General features: G+C 45.6%; 1 protein-coding gene across 1 annotated transcript in view; it reads left to right on the forward strand.

Moving 5' to 3' along the window:
- The window catches only part of LOC110089773 (complement C4), a 78,185-nt gene that overhangs the window by 40,460 nt on the left and 21,705 nt on the right, over nucleotides 1–16,020 (forward strand). Inside the window, exons 22-30 of the mRNA XM_072988536.2 lie at nucleotides 920–971; nucleotides 2,395–2,484; nucleotides 2,881–3,084; nucleotides 4,329–4,404; nucleotides 6,613–6,769; nucleotides 9,502–9,642; nucleotides 12,032–12,203; nucleotides 14,152–14,363; nucleotides 15,651–15,812. Of these exons, the coding sequence (XP_072844637.2) occupies nucleotides 920–971; nucleotides 2,395–2,484; nucleotides 2,881–3,084; nucleotides 4,329–4,404; nucleotides 6,613–6,769; nucleotides 9,502–9,642; nucleotides 12,032–12,203; nucleotides 14,152–14,363; nucleotides 15,651–15,812 (1,266 nt within the window). The remainder of the gene's footprint in view (nucleotides 1–919; nucleotides 972–2,394; nucleotides 2,485–2,880; nucleotides 3,085–4,328; nucleotides 4,405–6,612; nucleotides 6,770–9,501; nucleotides 9,643–12,031; nucleotides 12,204–14,151; nucleotides 14,364–15,650; nucleotides 15,813–16,020) is intronic.

Consider the following 16,020-nt stretch of genomic DNA (forward strand, 5'->3'; position numbering starts at 1 on the left):
AAGAACTCATTAACAATTTGCTAGACTCTTTGTAAATCAGGAGGTTCTTAAGAGTGAACCCCCACCCCCACGGGAGGAGCCCCATAAAGTCTAAGCAGGCTTAGATTTCTGGGAGTTTGTTTAATTAATATATTGGTCCTTGAGTGCCAAGGACTCTTCTGGACAGTTTGACAAGTTAAAACATATACAGTGGTGCCTCGCACAACGAGTGCACTGTAGAACGACGAATCCGCACAACAGGGCCGTTCTAGCGATCGCAAATGCAATCGCACACCGACGGCCCCTATGGCTCAAAATGGCAGAGCGAAGGTCGGTAAGCGGTTCGCTTACTGACTTTCGCTTTGCGACCCGCCGATCAGCTGTTCGGCGGCTTCAAAATGGCCGCCGGAAGCCCCAAAATGCCCGCGCGCAGCGTTTTCGCACCCTCGTTAAGCGAGGGGAGGGCGCGAAAATGGCTGACGGCCATCGGAGAAACATCTCTGTACGGTGAGTAAAGCTGCTATTGGAACGCATTAAACTAAGTTTAATGCGTTCCAATGGCTTTTTTTGATCCGTACGGCAATGTTTTCACACAGCGAGGGTTAATCCGGAACTGTATTACACGATCCATAGACGGAAGGCTAAAAGCAACGAGTTGTAGTTCAGGAACATCTGGGGACCTAAGATTGGGGACCCCTAAGTAGGATCACTCCGTCTCTTGGTAGCTCAAGGTGGCTCAAGGTGGGGGGGGGGTCACCTCTTTGATCTCTGTGGTGAAGTGAGAGCGATGGGTAGAAAGAGGTTCTCCTCAAGAGCTCATCCAGTGAACTTGTTGGGTAAGTAAGGATTCCTCAAACCCCATCCTTTCACATTCGACCCACTGTCTGTCCAGTCGGTCTTTCACTGACATCTCCTCATTCCGCCTCTTGTTCCTTTGCAGAGAGAGGGGTCTGTTGAAGTGGAGGAATACACGGTTTCCCTGGATAGCAAAGGTAGGAGGAAACGGGGGGGGGGGGAGGCAAAACTGAAGCAAATTCTCATGACTGGGGAACATTGTGCAAGGTTTTAATGTTTGAACACAATGTGCACACACACACACACACACACACACACACATGGCAGGCAGGGATGCTTGGAGAAGAGCAAACGGTGATCTGCTCCTGAGAGGACACACAAGGCCTTTGTAAGCCATGGAGTTGTCTGGAGGCTGAATTTAGGCCCCTTTGGGGACTGATTGCCACAGGCCGGCCACTCCTACTGAAGTCAAAACTGTGGAAGAAATCCAAAAATTCCATCATGCTTTATGTTGACCTGGCCTATAATATATAAAACATGTCACTAACTGCATCTGTGCGCTGATATTCTCCCTTGTGTGTGTTTGTGACAGCCGTTGATAGTAAATAACCATGTGGTCTTTGTTAAAAATGTGAAGTTTAGCCCTGTCAGCTAACACCAGTCACATATTTGTCCCTTGTCTTTGAGACACACGGGGATGTTGACAAGTCTTTGGGTCTGAGTTTTTGGCATCAAGTCCCAAACCCCAAATTGGAGTCCCGATTAAAAACAAGGTTAAAAAAGGGAGGGGTGGGTGGGTTCGGAGTCATGAGTCAAGTCTGAGCCATTAAAAAAAAAACAAGCCAAGTACAGTGGACCCTCTACTTACGGAATTAATCCGTATTGGAACGGTGGCTGCAGGTCGAAAAGTCTGTCGGTCGAGTCTCCATTGACCTACAATGCATTGAAAACCGATTAATCCCGTAACCGGCCGTTTTTGTTCCATTTTTGTTCCATTTTGGGTTTTTTTTCTGGTCTGTAGGTCGATTCTCAGGCTGCAAGTTGAACCTAAATTTTGCGGCCAGAGAAGTCTGTAACTCGAAAAGTCTGTAAGTTGAGTCGTCTGTAAGTCGAGGGTCCACTGTATGAGTCAAGGTTCCCTCTAAGGTATGCCCCTGCGTGACTCCACCTCCGTCCGTGCAGCCCCTTTGATTCTGATCACAAAAATGTGCAGGGGGAGGAGTCACGCACACACGCAGGGGAGAAGTCGTGCCTGAGAGAGGCAGAGCCCCACCTAGCGGGGCTGAAAATTAGCAGGTACTTTAGTCTGAGTCCCGTTTCACAGCACGTCTGAGGCCCATCCCTGTGACAACTGCTTGGTAGGTAGGTAGGTAGGTAGGTAGGTCGGTCGGTCGGTCGGTCGGTCGGTCGGTCGGTCGGTCGGTCGGTCGGTCTGAAGCCATTCTGATCAGTCAGAACTCTTTACTATGCAAATATGACATTCTAGTCCTCCACCCCCCGAATATTGCATACTGTATCGTACAATTACACGGACCAACCGTTTGGAAGGATTTGGGGGGGGATGGAGTTGGAGCAATACAGGGCGGTTCCCTTACTTTCTTTTCCTCTGTTTTGGGACAGAAGAGCAGCAAAGATCTTTCGAGATTTCCGGTGAGATTCCTTCCAACGCCCTTCCTGATGGAGACTTCAAAATGAGTGTCCGGGTGACAGGTAGGAAGCCAATCCATGCCTGCGCCAGCCCAGAAGGGGTGCTTCTGGAGGGAGGTTATGGGGGGTTAAAAGAGTAAAATGACGGGTTTTGTGGTCCAGAGGGCTTCCAGAAACTATCCAGAGGTAGCCCCATCTAGAGCACGTCATCCAGCTGGGATGTAACTAAGGCATGTGTCACTATGGCCAGATCGGACCCTTTTCCAGGTCTGGAATTTTCCTGAACGGATCCAATTTGCACGCATATTTTCTGTGTGTTTTGGAGAATGTGACATAAACTGAGCTTTGGGAGCTATCGTCCGGAAAAGCAGCTTTTCCAAACCGCTTGGGGTCCTAGTTTCCTCGTCCTCTCATCCATCCCCTTGCTCTCTGCTGAATATATATTTTGTCTCGGCTTAGGATCGGTGCCTACTGACACCCTCCAGAGCTCTCTGGCCCCGGAGGGCCTGTCGTCTCTGCTGAGGGTTCCTCAGGGGTGCGGAGAGCAGACGATGGTCTTGCTGGCTCCCGGGGTCTACGCCATGCAATACTTGGACAAGTCGGAGCAGTGGCTGCACCTGAAGCCAGAGAGCAAAGAGAAAGCACTGGAAAACCTCCGCACAGGTGAATACCGGTGAATGCTGGGAGGCATGGAGGGAGGCTGTCGGCTGTGGCGCCTCAAACAATTTAGGCTGTGGTCACACAGGGAATTTGAGTCGATTTCTGTTCAGATTTTCTTAAAAATCCGGTTCAGGTCATGTGCTATTGGCCATGTTCACATGGACTGTATGGAAATCAATTTATTTCTGGTGATTTCATCCAGTTTTGGCATCTACACTGCTGAAATGGATTCATTTCCTTTTTGTTTTAGAAGCATACTGTTCTTAAAGATTTTCGTTTTATTTTTTCCAAAACAAGTAAGGGGTACATTGCTAAATTGAATGTCTGGGAAGTGCCACCTGGTGTCATAACAGTTGCTAGAAACCATGGGGGGGGGAGATACTGAAGACGTGACCCCAGCCAATGGATTATGGAAATATGGGAATGGGGAGTGGGAGCCTTTTAGCTCCTTTGCAGGGCTAAGCCTCCATGTCCAGACGACACCTGCTCTGCACCTGCTCTGTGCCCCTGATTTTCTGCTGCTCTGCCGGCTCCTTCATCAGCCAAATGGAGAGAACAGGGTAGGTGGTTGTAACGCTCAACGTCTTGATGAAGTGCTGCAGCGATAAACGTTTTAAGAAATAATTTTTAAAAGATACATTAAAAAGAAAAATGGTGGTGCCCCTTGCCATCCCAAATTAAAAGGACAGCAGTGTTCAGAACCACAAAACCACATTGAATGGAACCGATTTGAGAAACGAGGTACAGTATTTTTAAAAGCCTGTGTCGGTGACTTTTTTTAAAAAGTACTTACAGCCCATATAAATCGAGTTCTTCCTTGTGTTGTGCGAATGTTAAAAAAGCTAAATCCATTTCAATGACACAAGGTTCTTGTTTCCGGTGTGGCCGCAATCTTATTGGGTGCCTTTTGGGGGTAGGTATTTTGGTACTATATTCTAACCAACTGTATAGGCAAATATGGAGCTCCAGCGCAAGTTGTCTCGTGCTGGTGCCCCCATCCCACGTTCCTCTCGGCCCCTCTCCGTGGAGCACTGACCGCTTGAGAATTTCCTGTCTAATCAATGCCCTCATGTTGATGATTGGGGCAGGAAGGAGGGGGGGAGCCCCTGGCCGGACGGCTTCTTACTTTCTACCCATGAAACCAAAAATGATGAGGGGAAAAATCATATAAAAAGTTAGCAAACAGGAATTAACACCCAATTATACAACCTTCTAAGCTTGTCCTTTTTTTTTTTTTTTAACTGCAGGCTATGAGCGAATTCTTACTTTCCGGAAGAATGATGGGTCTTATGGAGCTTGGCTCCACCATCCCAGCAGTACTTGGTAAGATTCCAAACTGCAAAGAAGTTGATGTGTCTGAGGACGGACAGGGTCTGAGTGAGATTTTTAGGAGATTCCTTTTCTGGACACACGTGGCCAGCGCCCTCCTTATCCTGCACCTTGGCTCCTCTTTCACATATACAGGCCACCAGAGCTTGGAAATTGACTTTTAAAAATGGTTTCCAGGTCTTCCCACCACCACCACACCTAATTACAGTGGTGCCCCGCATAGCGACGATAATCCGTTCCGAAAAAATCGTCGCTATCCGGATTCGTCGCTATGTGTGGGGAAAAAACCCATAGGAATGCATTAAAACACGTTTAATGCGTTCCTGTGGGGAAAAAACTCACCGCTATGCGGAAATCCTCCATCCGGCCGCCATTTTCGCTGCCTGGTAAAGCGAGGAAAGGGCGCGAAAACACTGCAGGCGGCCATTTTGTTTACCCGGCGGCCATTTTGGAACCGCTGATCAGCTGTTTTTAAAACATCGTTATGCGATAATCAGTAAGCGAAATGCTTACCGATCATTGCAAAGCGATTTTTAGCCATCTAAAACATCGCAATGCGATCGCTTTTGTGATCGCAAAAACCTAATCGCTATGCGGATTCGTCGTTAAACGGAGCCCTCGTTATGTGGGGCACCACTGTAGTGTTACAATGTATTCGCCAAGGCGAATACATTGTCAACCACAGTGACAGATAATCTCTTCTCCTTAGCACAACAATACACCCACAACAATACACACTAATCACCCATCTACAGAAAAATACAAAAGCCCATCTCACAGCCATAAATACTGCACTCCCAAGCCAACTACACCAGAGCACAGAGTGCTCTGAAGATGCCAGCCACAGAGACTGTTGAAACGTTAGGAAGAACAACCTTCAGAACACGGCCAAAGAGCCCGAAAAACCCACAACAACTAGTGTTACAGTATTTTTTAAAAGTAGCTCCTTACTTTCTGCTTCTCAAAAATAACTAAAAGAATCAGTTTTATTTTTATTTTTTTAAAAATCTCTTTTCTAAAAATTCAACAGGACAAAGTAGAGTGCACAGTAGCATTCAAATTGTGTGATTGTCCTTATTTACTATTTATTGAGACTGTGGCCCCATAAATATAAACATCATAGAACAATGGAATTGGAAGGGGCCCCTTAAGGCCATCAAATCCAACCCCCTGCTTGAAGCAGGAATCTTAAGTCAAAGCAAATCTGACAGACAGCCGTCCGATTTTCTTTTGAATACCTCCAGCATTGGAGTGCTCACCACCTTTCTGAGGTAATTGTCCATTGTCATACTCCTCTAACAGTTAGGAAGTTTTCCCTGATATTCAGGAAAATATCACAACAGTAATAAAAGGTAGTTATACCTTTAGAGTCTAAGTGCTGGCCAGATAGCTCAGTGGTTTATGTATCTCGCTGCAGAGCCACAGGTCAGGAGTTTGATTTCGCACCATGCCTTCTGCAAGTAGAGCCAGCCTGTGTAGCCTTGGGCGAGCTGTACAATCCCAGGATGCCCCCCACCAGCAGAAAAAGGAAATGGGAAACCACTTCTGAGTATTCTCTGCCTGGAAAACCCTGAAAAGCGTTGCCATAAGTCAGAATGGACTTGGCAGCACACAGTTATTTGGAACTTCCAATGTAGTGGATAAGAGTGATGGACTAGGACCCTGAAGAACAGGGTTCGAATCCCTGCTCGGCCATGGAAGCTTGGGGGGGTGGGGAACAGAACTGGTAAAGCCACTCCTTAAATATCTCACTTACAGTGGTGCCTCGCTAGACAGTTACCCCGCATGACAGTTTTTTCGCTAGACATTGACTTTTTGCGGTCGCTATAGCGATCCCTGCTTCGCAAACCGATTTTCACTAGACGACAATTTGCCTTTCGCTAGACAATGATTTCTCTAAATAGGAATTTCAGTGGAATGGATTATCATCGTCTAGTGAGGCACCACTGTACTTTAAAAGCCCAATTTGGGTTGCTAAAAGTTGGTTCCAACTTGATGGCACACAACACACACACACACACACACACACACGGGGAGAGAGAGAGAGAGCCCTCTACAATCTTAGATTATACCATTGTTGTTGGAAAAACGAATTTATTATAAGTCAGTAAGTTAATTAGAAGTAGCTACTCTGAATAAAACAAGCCATCTAAGCAGCCATCTCTAAATATTCCTCGCTTTCCCCACTCTCACGCATTTTAGGCTGACAGCCTTTGTGGTAAAAGTTTTATCGCTGAGCCGCGAGTACCAGTCTGTGGATGGGGCTAAGATCCGTGAAACAGTCCTGTGGCTGCTAAAACGTCAGGGTTCTGATGGCTCTTTCACTGACCCCCATCCTGTTTATCACCGGGAGATGCAGGTGAGCTCTAACATTCTTTTTTTTAAAAAGTAATTTGTCAGTGTTACTCACTTGAAAGTTCAGAAAAGTCCAGAAAAGTAGTTGGTTACTACGGCTAAATAATATATGCAAAAACAGACACATATACAGTAGTACCCCCTCATCCGTGGGAACAATATCCACTGATTCACTTATCCATAGCCTGAAAATATTAAAAATATTGAAAATGTTAAAAATATTAAAAATAGATTTGCAGGAAGTTATTACCAAAACTCTCAGGGGACGTGGTGGCACTGTGGGCTAAACCGCAGAAGCCTGTGCTGCAAGGTCAGAAGACCAAGCAGTCGTAAGATCGAATCCACGCGACGGAGTGAGCGCCCGTCGTTTGTCCCAGCTCCCGCCAACCTAGCGGTTCGAAAGCATGCAAATGCAAGTAGATAAATAGGGACCACCTCGGTGGGAAGGTAACAGCGTTCTGTGTCTAAGTCGCACTGGCCATGTGACCACGGAAGATTGTCTTCGGACAAAACGCTGGCTCTATGGCTTGGAAACGGGGATGAGCACTGCCCCCTAGAGTCGAACACGACTGGGCAAAAATTGTCAAGGGGAACCTTTACCTTTACCTATTACCAAAACTGTCCACTAGATGGAGCCAGAGACCATGCTATGTGGGGAGGGCTTGGAATCAAACACCTTTCAATATCCTTTTTTTTTTTTGTGGAAGTCACTTTAATAGATGTGCCCATGACTGTTTTTCCCCAACCACACATGGAATACAGTGGTGCCTCGCACAACGATATTAATTGGTTCCAAAAAAAAAAAAGTTCTGTGAAACATCGTTCTGTGAAACACCATTTCCCATAGGAATGCATTGAAAACCGGTTAACCGTCCTTAAGCGAAAATCCCCATAGGAAATATCGTTGAGGGAAACGCGGTTCCCCAATTGAAATGCATTGAAGCCGACTCAATGCATTTGAATGGGTTTGCGAAGTCCCTTTTCGCTCCTGTAAAAGTGCCTTAAACTGTTTGAAACCTGTTTTAAATGCTTGGCATCGATAGTGCAGCTTGTGAAACGTATGCAAACTTAATTTGGTGTTGTTCTGAGGCGTCCTTAATTTTTGGTGATTTTTTGTTTTCTCCATTGAAAGCCATTGGATGGACCGTCCAATGGCTTTCAATGGAGAAAACAAAAAATCACCAAAAATTAAGGACGCCTCAGAACAACACCAAATTAAGTTTGCATAGGTTTCAGGAGGTGGGCTAACGATAGCAAGCATTTCAAACAGTTTAAGGCACTTTTACAGGAGCGAAAAGGGACATCGTTGTGCCAAAATTCCCCATAGGAAACATCGTTGTGTGAGACGGCAAATTTTTCAGGAAAAGCCATCGTTGTGTGAATTTATCATTGTGTGAGGCACTCGTTGTGCGAGGCACCACTGTAGTCTGTTCCATACAGTTTCGATTTTCCTGCTGTTTGCCCAAGGAGAATCCTTTGGTACCACAGAGAGGTCTGTGGTGTCAACCAGGGCCATCTCCAGACTGTGTGACTTCAAACCAAATATGGAGCACTCCAGCCCTATTATATTCCGTATTTTCAAACTGGATTCTGACTGTATGTTTTATCAATCACATCTGTTTGAGAGTCGGGGCAGACTTTTCATACTACTTGTTGCTGTTTGGTTACTTAAAGAAACCTTAGAATTTATAACAAAATTTCATAAAACTTTAAAATGACCCTTAAAAACATTAAAAGTGTTGTTTGAAAGAAAGCAGCCAGAAAATATTGCACATTAGCCCTGTATCTACAGGATCAGTATCCTCTGATTCACTTATCTACGATCTGAAAACGTTTTGTATTAAAAGAAAAATCCTAGAAGTATAGATTTCTGAAGTTGAAGTTACCAGAACCAGACACTAGAGGGAGACAGAGACCATGGTATGTACAGTATAGCGTTTGCTATTAAAATGATCTTTGCTGTAATCCACGTTTTTTGTAGCATTCATGGGATGGCTTGGAGCTGACCCCTGTGGATGCAGGGGTCGAACTGTAAATTAAAACAAAAACCAGGCCTACGTTATTCCTTCTTGTTGCATTACATTTGAAATCTAAATTTGCTGTGCCTTTGCCATGAAAAAGCAGAACAAATTATAGGCAATGAAATGGTTACTTCCATCTTCTGCTCCTGAACATCCAGCTGATGTGGGATCATTTCATTCCTTAGTACAGTGGTGCCTCGCATAGTGGTCCCTCGCTATGTGAAAACATCACAGTGGTCCCTCGCTATGTGAAAACATCGCTAAACGGAACTTAAAAACCCATTGGAACGCATTAAACATCGTTTAATGCGTTCCAATGGGCCCTAAACTTACCGTTCAGCGAAGTTTCCTCCATAGTGGCAGCCATTTTCGAGCCCTCGGTAAGCGAGGGGAGGGTGCGAAAACGCTGCGCGCGGCCATTTTGGGCGTCCGGCAGCCATTGTAGAACCGCTGAACAGCTGATCCACGGGAATTGCAAAGCGAAGATCGGTAAGCGAAACGCTTACCCATCGTCGCTATGTGAGTTTTGCCCATTGGAACGATCGGTATGCCTCCGCATTAGCGATCCCGAAAAGGGGATCGCTATGCGGATTCGTTGTTGTACGGTGCGCTCGTTAAGCGAGGCACCACTGTATATGGAAGTCCTGCACCCTCACCCCAGTTCATCCCCATTTTCAGATTCTTCTTATGCCCCCTTCTTGTTTTTCTTCCTCAGGGTGGTGTCGGTGGCCTTCACGGAGGAATCTCGCTCACAGCCTTTGTCACCATTGCACTTCACCAGGCCTTGCCCTTCTTCGAAGAAAAGGAGTCGGACCCAGAGCTGAAAAACCAGATGTTGCAACAACTGAACCAAGTGGTATGAAACGGGGAGAATGGCTAGGAGTAGAGATGGGGGGTACGAATACGAATTCGTACGAATACGAATAACCACCCCCATAGGTGGAGATAACGAGGGGCTGGCCCCAAGGAGCCGGACAGTCCACTCATGTTTCCGCTGCTGCCGTGAGCTCAACAGAGTCTTCTTATCGCGTCGTTGCTCATGATGGATTTGCCAGTCCTAGCAGAAGGCAGGATGACGAGCCTCTCTGACAGGTTGAAGAGTGGCTAATCCATCGCGAGCAACGGAGCAATAGGAAGGCTCCGTTGAGCTTGCAGAAGCGGCAAAATTGTGAGTGGACCGTCTGACACCATGGGGCTGGACCCTCGTTATCTCCACCTGTGGGGGGGATATTTGTATACAAATACCCCCATCTCTAGTTATGAGCAGATGGTTGAAATTCACCCACCAGAGCTACAGTTGGTAACATGAGTTTATGGAACACAGAATCCAACATACTGAGAAGCTTCTGTTTTCTTTGTTTAAAAAAACAAGTTACTAGCCCTTATGGCTGATCCAGGTGCTGACATCTGTGAGTAGAAATGCTGTATAGAGATGGGCATGAACCACAGTTTAGCGGTTTGGCTTGGTTTGGTGCTTAACTTCGAAAGCGTGGTTTGTGCCCATCTCTAATGCATCAGCATGTACATGCACTAGAAATATGCAGATCTTTGTAGTTTTCGATGACAGCCCTCAGAATTTCCTGGGCCCCTAAGGAATTCTGCACTTCTAGTCCAAAAGCATGGATCGCTATATGGACAGGAAAACCCCATAGGAATGCATTAAACTCCATTTAATGTGTTCCTGTGGGGCGAAAACTCACCATTGAGCGAAGATCCTCCATAGCGCCGCCATTTTCGCCGCCTCGGTAAGTGAGGAAACCGCGTGAAAATGCTTGCGGTGGCCATTTTGCTGATCTGGTGGCCATTTTGGAACCGTCGATCAGCTGTTCTAAAAACACTTACTGATCATCGCAATGCGATGTTTACCCTATCTAAACATCGCAATGCGATCACATTAGCGATCACAAAAAACAGATCGCTATGCGGATTCGTCGTTAAACGGTGCGCTCGTTATGCGAGGCACCACTGTAATGACAACAGCTTGGATATTAAGGAAAATGAGCATTCCCTATGATCGGTCTGTTTTCACTCCCATATCTCCAGCCCATCATTGAATTTCCTCAGAGGTGCCTGTCCCAGCAATCAAACATGCACATGAAACCTGGGTTTACTTGTCATGATCAGTCACAACAGGAAGCAGGCTAAGTGCAAGATATGTAGGCTAAATTACCGTTGCAAAATACCACATCTGGAAGGGAGATGGTACAAACATTTTGGCAGCCCCTCTCCCATTGTGTGCTTGAATATGTGACTAATTGCCCACACATGTGACTGCAGTATGTCAGAGAAAATGACAGAAGTCTGTGCAGTTGTGCGCATGGTTTTCACAATTGTCAATTTGCACACTGTAATCCCAATAAAATTCTGGCCATTTTGAGGATAAACAGATATTATTCCTCACTTGGGAAGTATCTCTGGGGGTAAAAGTCATTAATATAGCATTCTAGTTTGACCCTAAGAATGCTGGTTGTTAGCACGAATGTCTCTGACTTATGTAATAATAATCTTCGAACTGCAGAGGTGGTAGGGACCCTACGGATCATCAAGAGTCCATCCCCTGTTAAGGAGGCCCAGTGGGGAATTAAACTCCCGACCTCTCGTTCCACAGCCAGAAACGTAAACTACTGAGCTATCCGGCACTTATATCTCAAAGGCAATCCGATGTCTCTTGCCCCACCTGTCTGCAGTATGCAAATACAACAGTGGACGTGTGGTGAAAGGCTTGGATTGGCAAAGAAAGGGGGTTTGCTTCTTTGATGTACTGGGTACCCCATCGGGAAAAGTAAGATCGCCATCTTGGACAGCAGATCTTTGGGGACATGGGGACAGCGATAAAATGCTGGGGAATAAAGCTATGGATGATACACCACCTGCATTGGGTTAAGCTAAGCTACTTTTCTCTCTTCCGGTATTGTAGACATTGCTGTCCCCTTGTTGATACCAAAGTAAGCTTTAACTGTTGCTCAGCATGACTTCTAGGTGTGGAACGATTGAGAGAAGGCCATTTTAATCCAGCACCATAGACCGCACAACAGGGCAGGCTGGTCCTGGCTCACCTGAAGTAAACACCAGTCACCTCCAGTCCTCCCATATCCATCCCTCGGTCCTTGCCTGTTTGGTTCTAGAGCTCGCCGTCTTTATTGAATAGCAGCGAGGGAACCGGAAGGGCCCATTCCCTCCTTCCAAAAAAAGAAGGGGCATTGAGGTCTTCTTCTAACTTCTGGTTCTGTCTTCTCCTCTTCCAGAAACAAAGCCTGGATCGGGCGACCACCTTCCTTGCCAGCTCACTGAATGACCAAGCTCTGGGCCCTTATCCTGTGGCCATCACTAGCTACGCCCTCTCGCTGGCTTCCAACAACCGGGCGGCCATCGCGGCTGCTGACATCCATTTGAGGCAGCTGATTTCGGAGGATCAAAGTAATCCTTCTTCTCTTTCCTTATTTCTCTCAGCTTCAAATGGGTCAGGGTGGAATCTCGGGAATCTGAAGGACATCTCCTTTTTTTAAAAACCCATGAAAAGATGGGACGTAGCATACAGTACATCTTGAGTCCGCAGGCTTTTCCTTAGCGACAAGCTGTCTAGGAGAGGTTTTTAAAAGAGGTGGTTTGCCTTTTCTTGCTTCTAAATCCGTTTTTGTAATGTATTCGCGAAGGCTTTGACGGCCAGGATCTATGGTTGTTGTGCGTTTTTCGGGCTCTTTGGCCGTGTTCTGAAGGTTGTTCTTCCTGACGTTTCGCCAAAGAGCCCGAAAAACCCACAACAACCAGTTTTTGTAATGGTTGGCTTAACGATTACTATTAATTTGTTTATCAGTTGAATGATGTGCTGTTTTTGTGTTTTAATGATGTAAGCTGCTTTGGGTCTTTTCTTCAGGGAAAAGTCGGGTAAAAGTATTTTAAACAAAGAAACAAACAAATGCACATTACATCAGCTGCATTTCATTGTAGCTTTATAGCAAACGAGGGAAATCATTTGTCAGCTTCCAACTTCCATCAGCCCAGGACAGCACAACCCTTGGTCTGTCAAGAGGGACGTTGTCATAGGGCGACATCTGAAGACATTTAGCTTCCTTGCTCCTGGAAGACGCTCCTGTAGATGAAATGGCGAATTCCCCCACTGCCATGGCCCTAACCTGAATCTGGTGCCAGCAGAGCTGCAGTTAAAACAAACTCATTTTTAGGCAGCTTTTTGCTTTATGGATTTATCTTAATGTTTCTTCTGCAGCATCTGTCTGTGGCCCAAATCCTATGTACAGTTTGTGGAACTTGCCACAGTTAATTGTGATTAATTGACAAGGCTTTGGAGTGTGCCTTTAGTCACATGCGTGCTTGCATAACCAAGATGTGTCAATTAGTCACAATTAGCTCCGACAAGTTATGCAAGCCTTATGTGAACATGAATAGGAGTCTAGCCTTTATTGTTTTGTTTCGTTTTGGGAAGGTTGTGGCATTTTATTATTGAGTTTTATTACTGTTAGCTGCCCTGAGCAGTGTACAAACACCAAAAGAGTGATAATATAAATTCTTCTACAAATACAGAAATATGCCCCCCCCCCCCCAAAATATTTATGGCTCCCTAAAGACCAGGAAATTTTATCCGGTGTAAGATTTCAACGGTGGTTATGTCAAATAAAGCTTGTCGGTCTTTATAATGTTAGAAGAAAGCCTTCTTGTTTTTGCTGCGAAAGATGACAGATCAGCATGGCCGCTACTCTGGAAGTTAATTAATTAATTTATTAATTAATTAATTCATATGCTCCCTTTCTCCCAGAATTGAGGCCTAAGGCAGCATGGGGAACAGTTTAAAAACATAAAAGAGTGAAATACAATTCTGTTTTGCAATTAAAAGTCAAAACTCTTTAAAATCATTCAGTTAAAAACAGTAGTACTGTAATAATTTACATTAAAAGTGAAAAAAAACAACACTTCCACTGAGATCTTATAATGGTAGGCTCTTAACTCCCAAAGACCTGCCTAAATTTTTTTAAAGCCTTTTGCTGTCACTGGAAGGAGCCTAGAGAGAGGGCAAAAGCCGTCTCCCTTGGCAAGGAATTCTGGAACCTGGGGGCAACCACGGAGAAGGCCTTCTCTTGAGTCCCTACAGATGGTGGAACTATGAGAAAGGCCTTTTCAGAGGATCTTCAAGCTCAGGCAGGAAGATGTGGTCTTTCAGATCGCTTGGATTCAGCTTTGTAGGTCACAGCCAGCACTCCGATTTGTACCAGGAAACAGACCAGCAGCCGGTGGAGGTCATGAAAATACTGGACAATTGGAGAGAGATGGAGAGGAAGGTTGAGAAATGATATTCTAACACCATGTCTGTCCCATAACTCATTTCCCCTCTCTCTTACATCCTTGGTTCCAGACAAAACGGTTGTGTTCTGGGCAGTGGAGGAAAAGGACCGACTGCAAGGGGAGGCCACGAACCGGGTACCAACCGCTTCAGCCATTACAGTGGAGGCCACAGCCTATGGGCTTCTCTATTTAGTAAACCAAAAGGACACGGCAACAGCTGACAAGGCAGCTCGTTGGCTGACAGAGCAGAGGAATTATGGAGGAGGCTTCCGATCAACCCAGGTAACCTCCCAGATGCAACTGCAATGCCTTTCTTCAAAAAATAAAATAAAAAAGAGGAGGTGGTGGAGAGGAACCATCTGAATAAATACAGTGGGTGGCTAAGAACTGGGATGTATATTTTTAAAGAACACAGTATGAGTGCTTGCTTCCAGATTAGAGTTTTATTGTACAATCTTCCTAGTTGGTAAGGATCCAACCCTACACAAATTCTGTAAGGAGAATTCTGAAAAACTATGGTAAGGGTGCAGTTACACAGTGAGGGAAATGCAAATTCACTTGCATTCACTTTCTGGTTTCCCTGGAGCACTTTGCATTGACAGGCCACGCTGGCAGAGAGGAGAAGCTTATTACAGTTCTACGTACAGACCTGCAGGTGGCACCATTATTAAAAAAACAACTTAATAAATTGTAAACAAGGCTACCCTTCCTTATTTCCTCATCTCTCTTTTTTTTTTAAAGAAATGTCGTGGAACTGGGGCCCCACAGGGTTGAAATGCTGGGACATGTTGATTAATAGGGAGGATGATTGTCTGCCACCACTGGATTTCACATATCCACACATTGTTCATTCTGCGCTTTCTTACAATATGCAATCCAGAGAAAGCGAGGGAGAAGGGAAATTTCCCAGGGACAATGTACTGTTCAGAATTATTCCTACTGTAAGGTGAAGTATTTTCAAGTTAGATTCCTAATGTTTTGTATGTAGTGCAGTGGTCCCCAAACTTGGGCCCTCCAGATGTTCTTGGACTACAACTCCCAGAAGCCTTCACCACCAGCTCTGCTGGCCAGGATTTCTGGGAGTTGAAGTCTGAGGACACCTGGGGTCTCAAGGTTAGGGACCACTGTTGTCATGGATAGAGCGACAGATCAGGACTCTGGAGAACAGGGTTCGAATCCCCATTCAACCATGGAAACTGACTGGGGTAGCGGAATTGGTAAAACCATACCTTAAATGCCTCACACACCTTGAAAACCCTATTAGGGCCACTGTAAGTCAGTTCTGACTTGATGGCGTGTAACACACACCCATTTTATAGTGGCTTGGTCTTGAACAGGCTATAAGACCCACTGACTTTACAAAAGACCTACTATGGATAAATTGCTAGAACTGGTTGATTCCTCTGGATCAGTATTGCCTCCAGTTACAATGAGCGCCTGCACCTTAAATGTTATCAATATACCGCTGGGCGTTAGGAGTAAGGAAGACAAACCAGCTAGTGTATTTCCCTGTCAAAACCTTGATACTGGGCAATGTGATGATTTCTGTACTGACCTTTCCTTTTCCAGGATACTGTGGTGGCGCTAGAAGCTTTGTCACATTACTGGATCAGTACCTTCAACAAGGAAGAGGAAAATTTGGAGTTGACGCTCAAAGTCCCTGGAAGAAATTTTCCGATAATTATACCCATAAGCAGCAGGTCAGACAAACCCGTTGAGGAGGAGCTGCAGGTACATCACCCAGACTGGTGTTTTCTTAACGGAACGTGGAATAATTACTTTTGTGGTGTGTCACTCACAGAACGCCTCAGCCAACAGGGCTTTGCTCAAAAGCAGCCATGTTGACTGGGAGATTCAGGGAGCTGCCTCTTGAAATCCTCTCTTTCTTTTCCAAGGTCTGTCTGTCTGTCTCTCTTTCTTTTTGGCAACCTCTCCGTTT

The sequence above is a fragment of the Pogona vitticeps genome, chromosome 2 (genome assembly GCF_051106095.1).
Source record: "Pogona vitticeps strain Pit_001003342236 chromosome 2, PviZW2.1, whole genome shotgun sequence".
In the NCBI taxonomy this organism is placed as follows: Eukaryota; Metazoa; Chordata; class Lepidosauria; order Squamata; family Agamidae; genus Pogona; species Pogona vitticeps.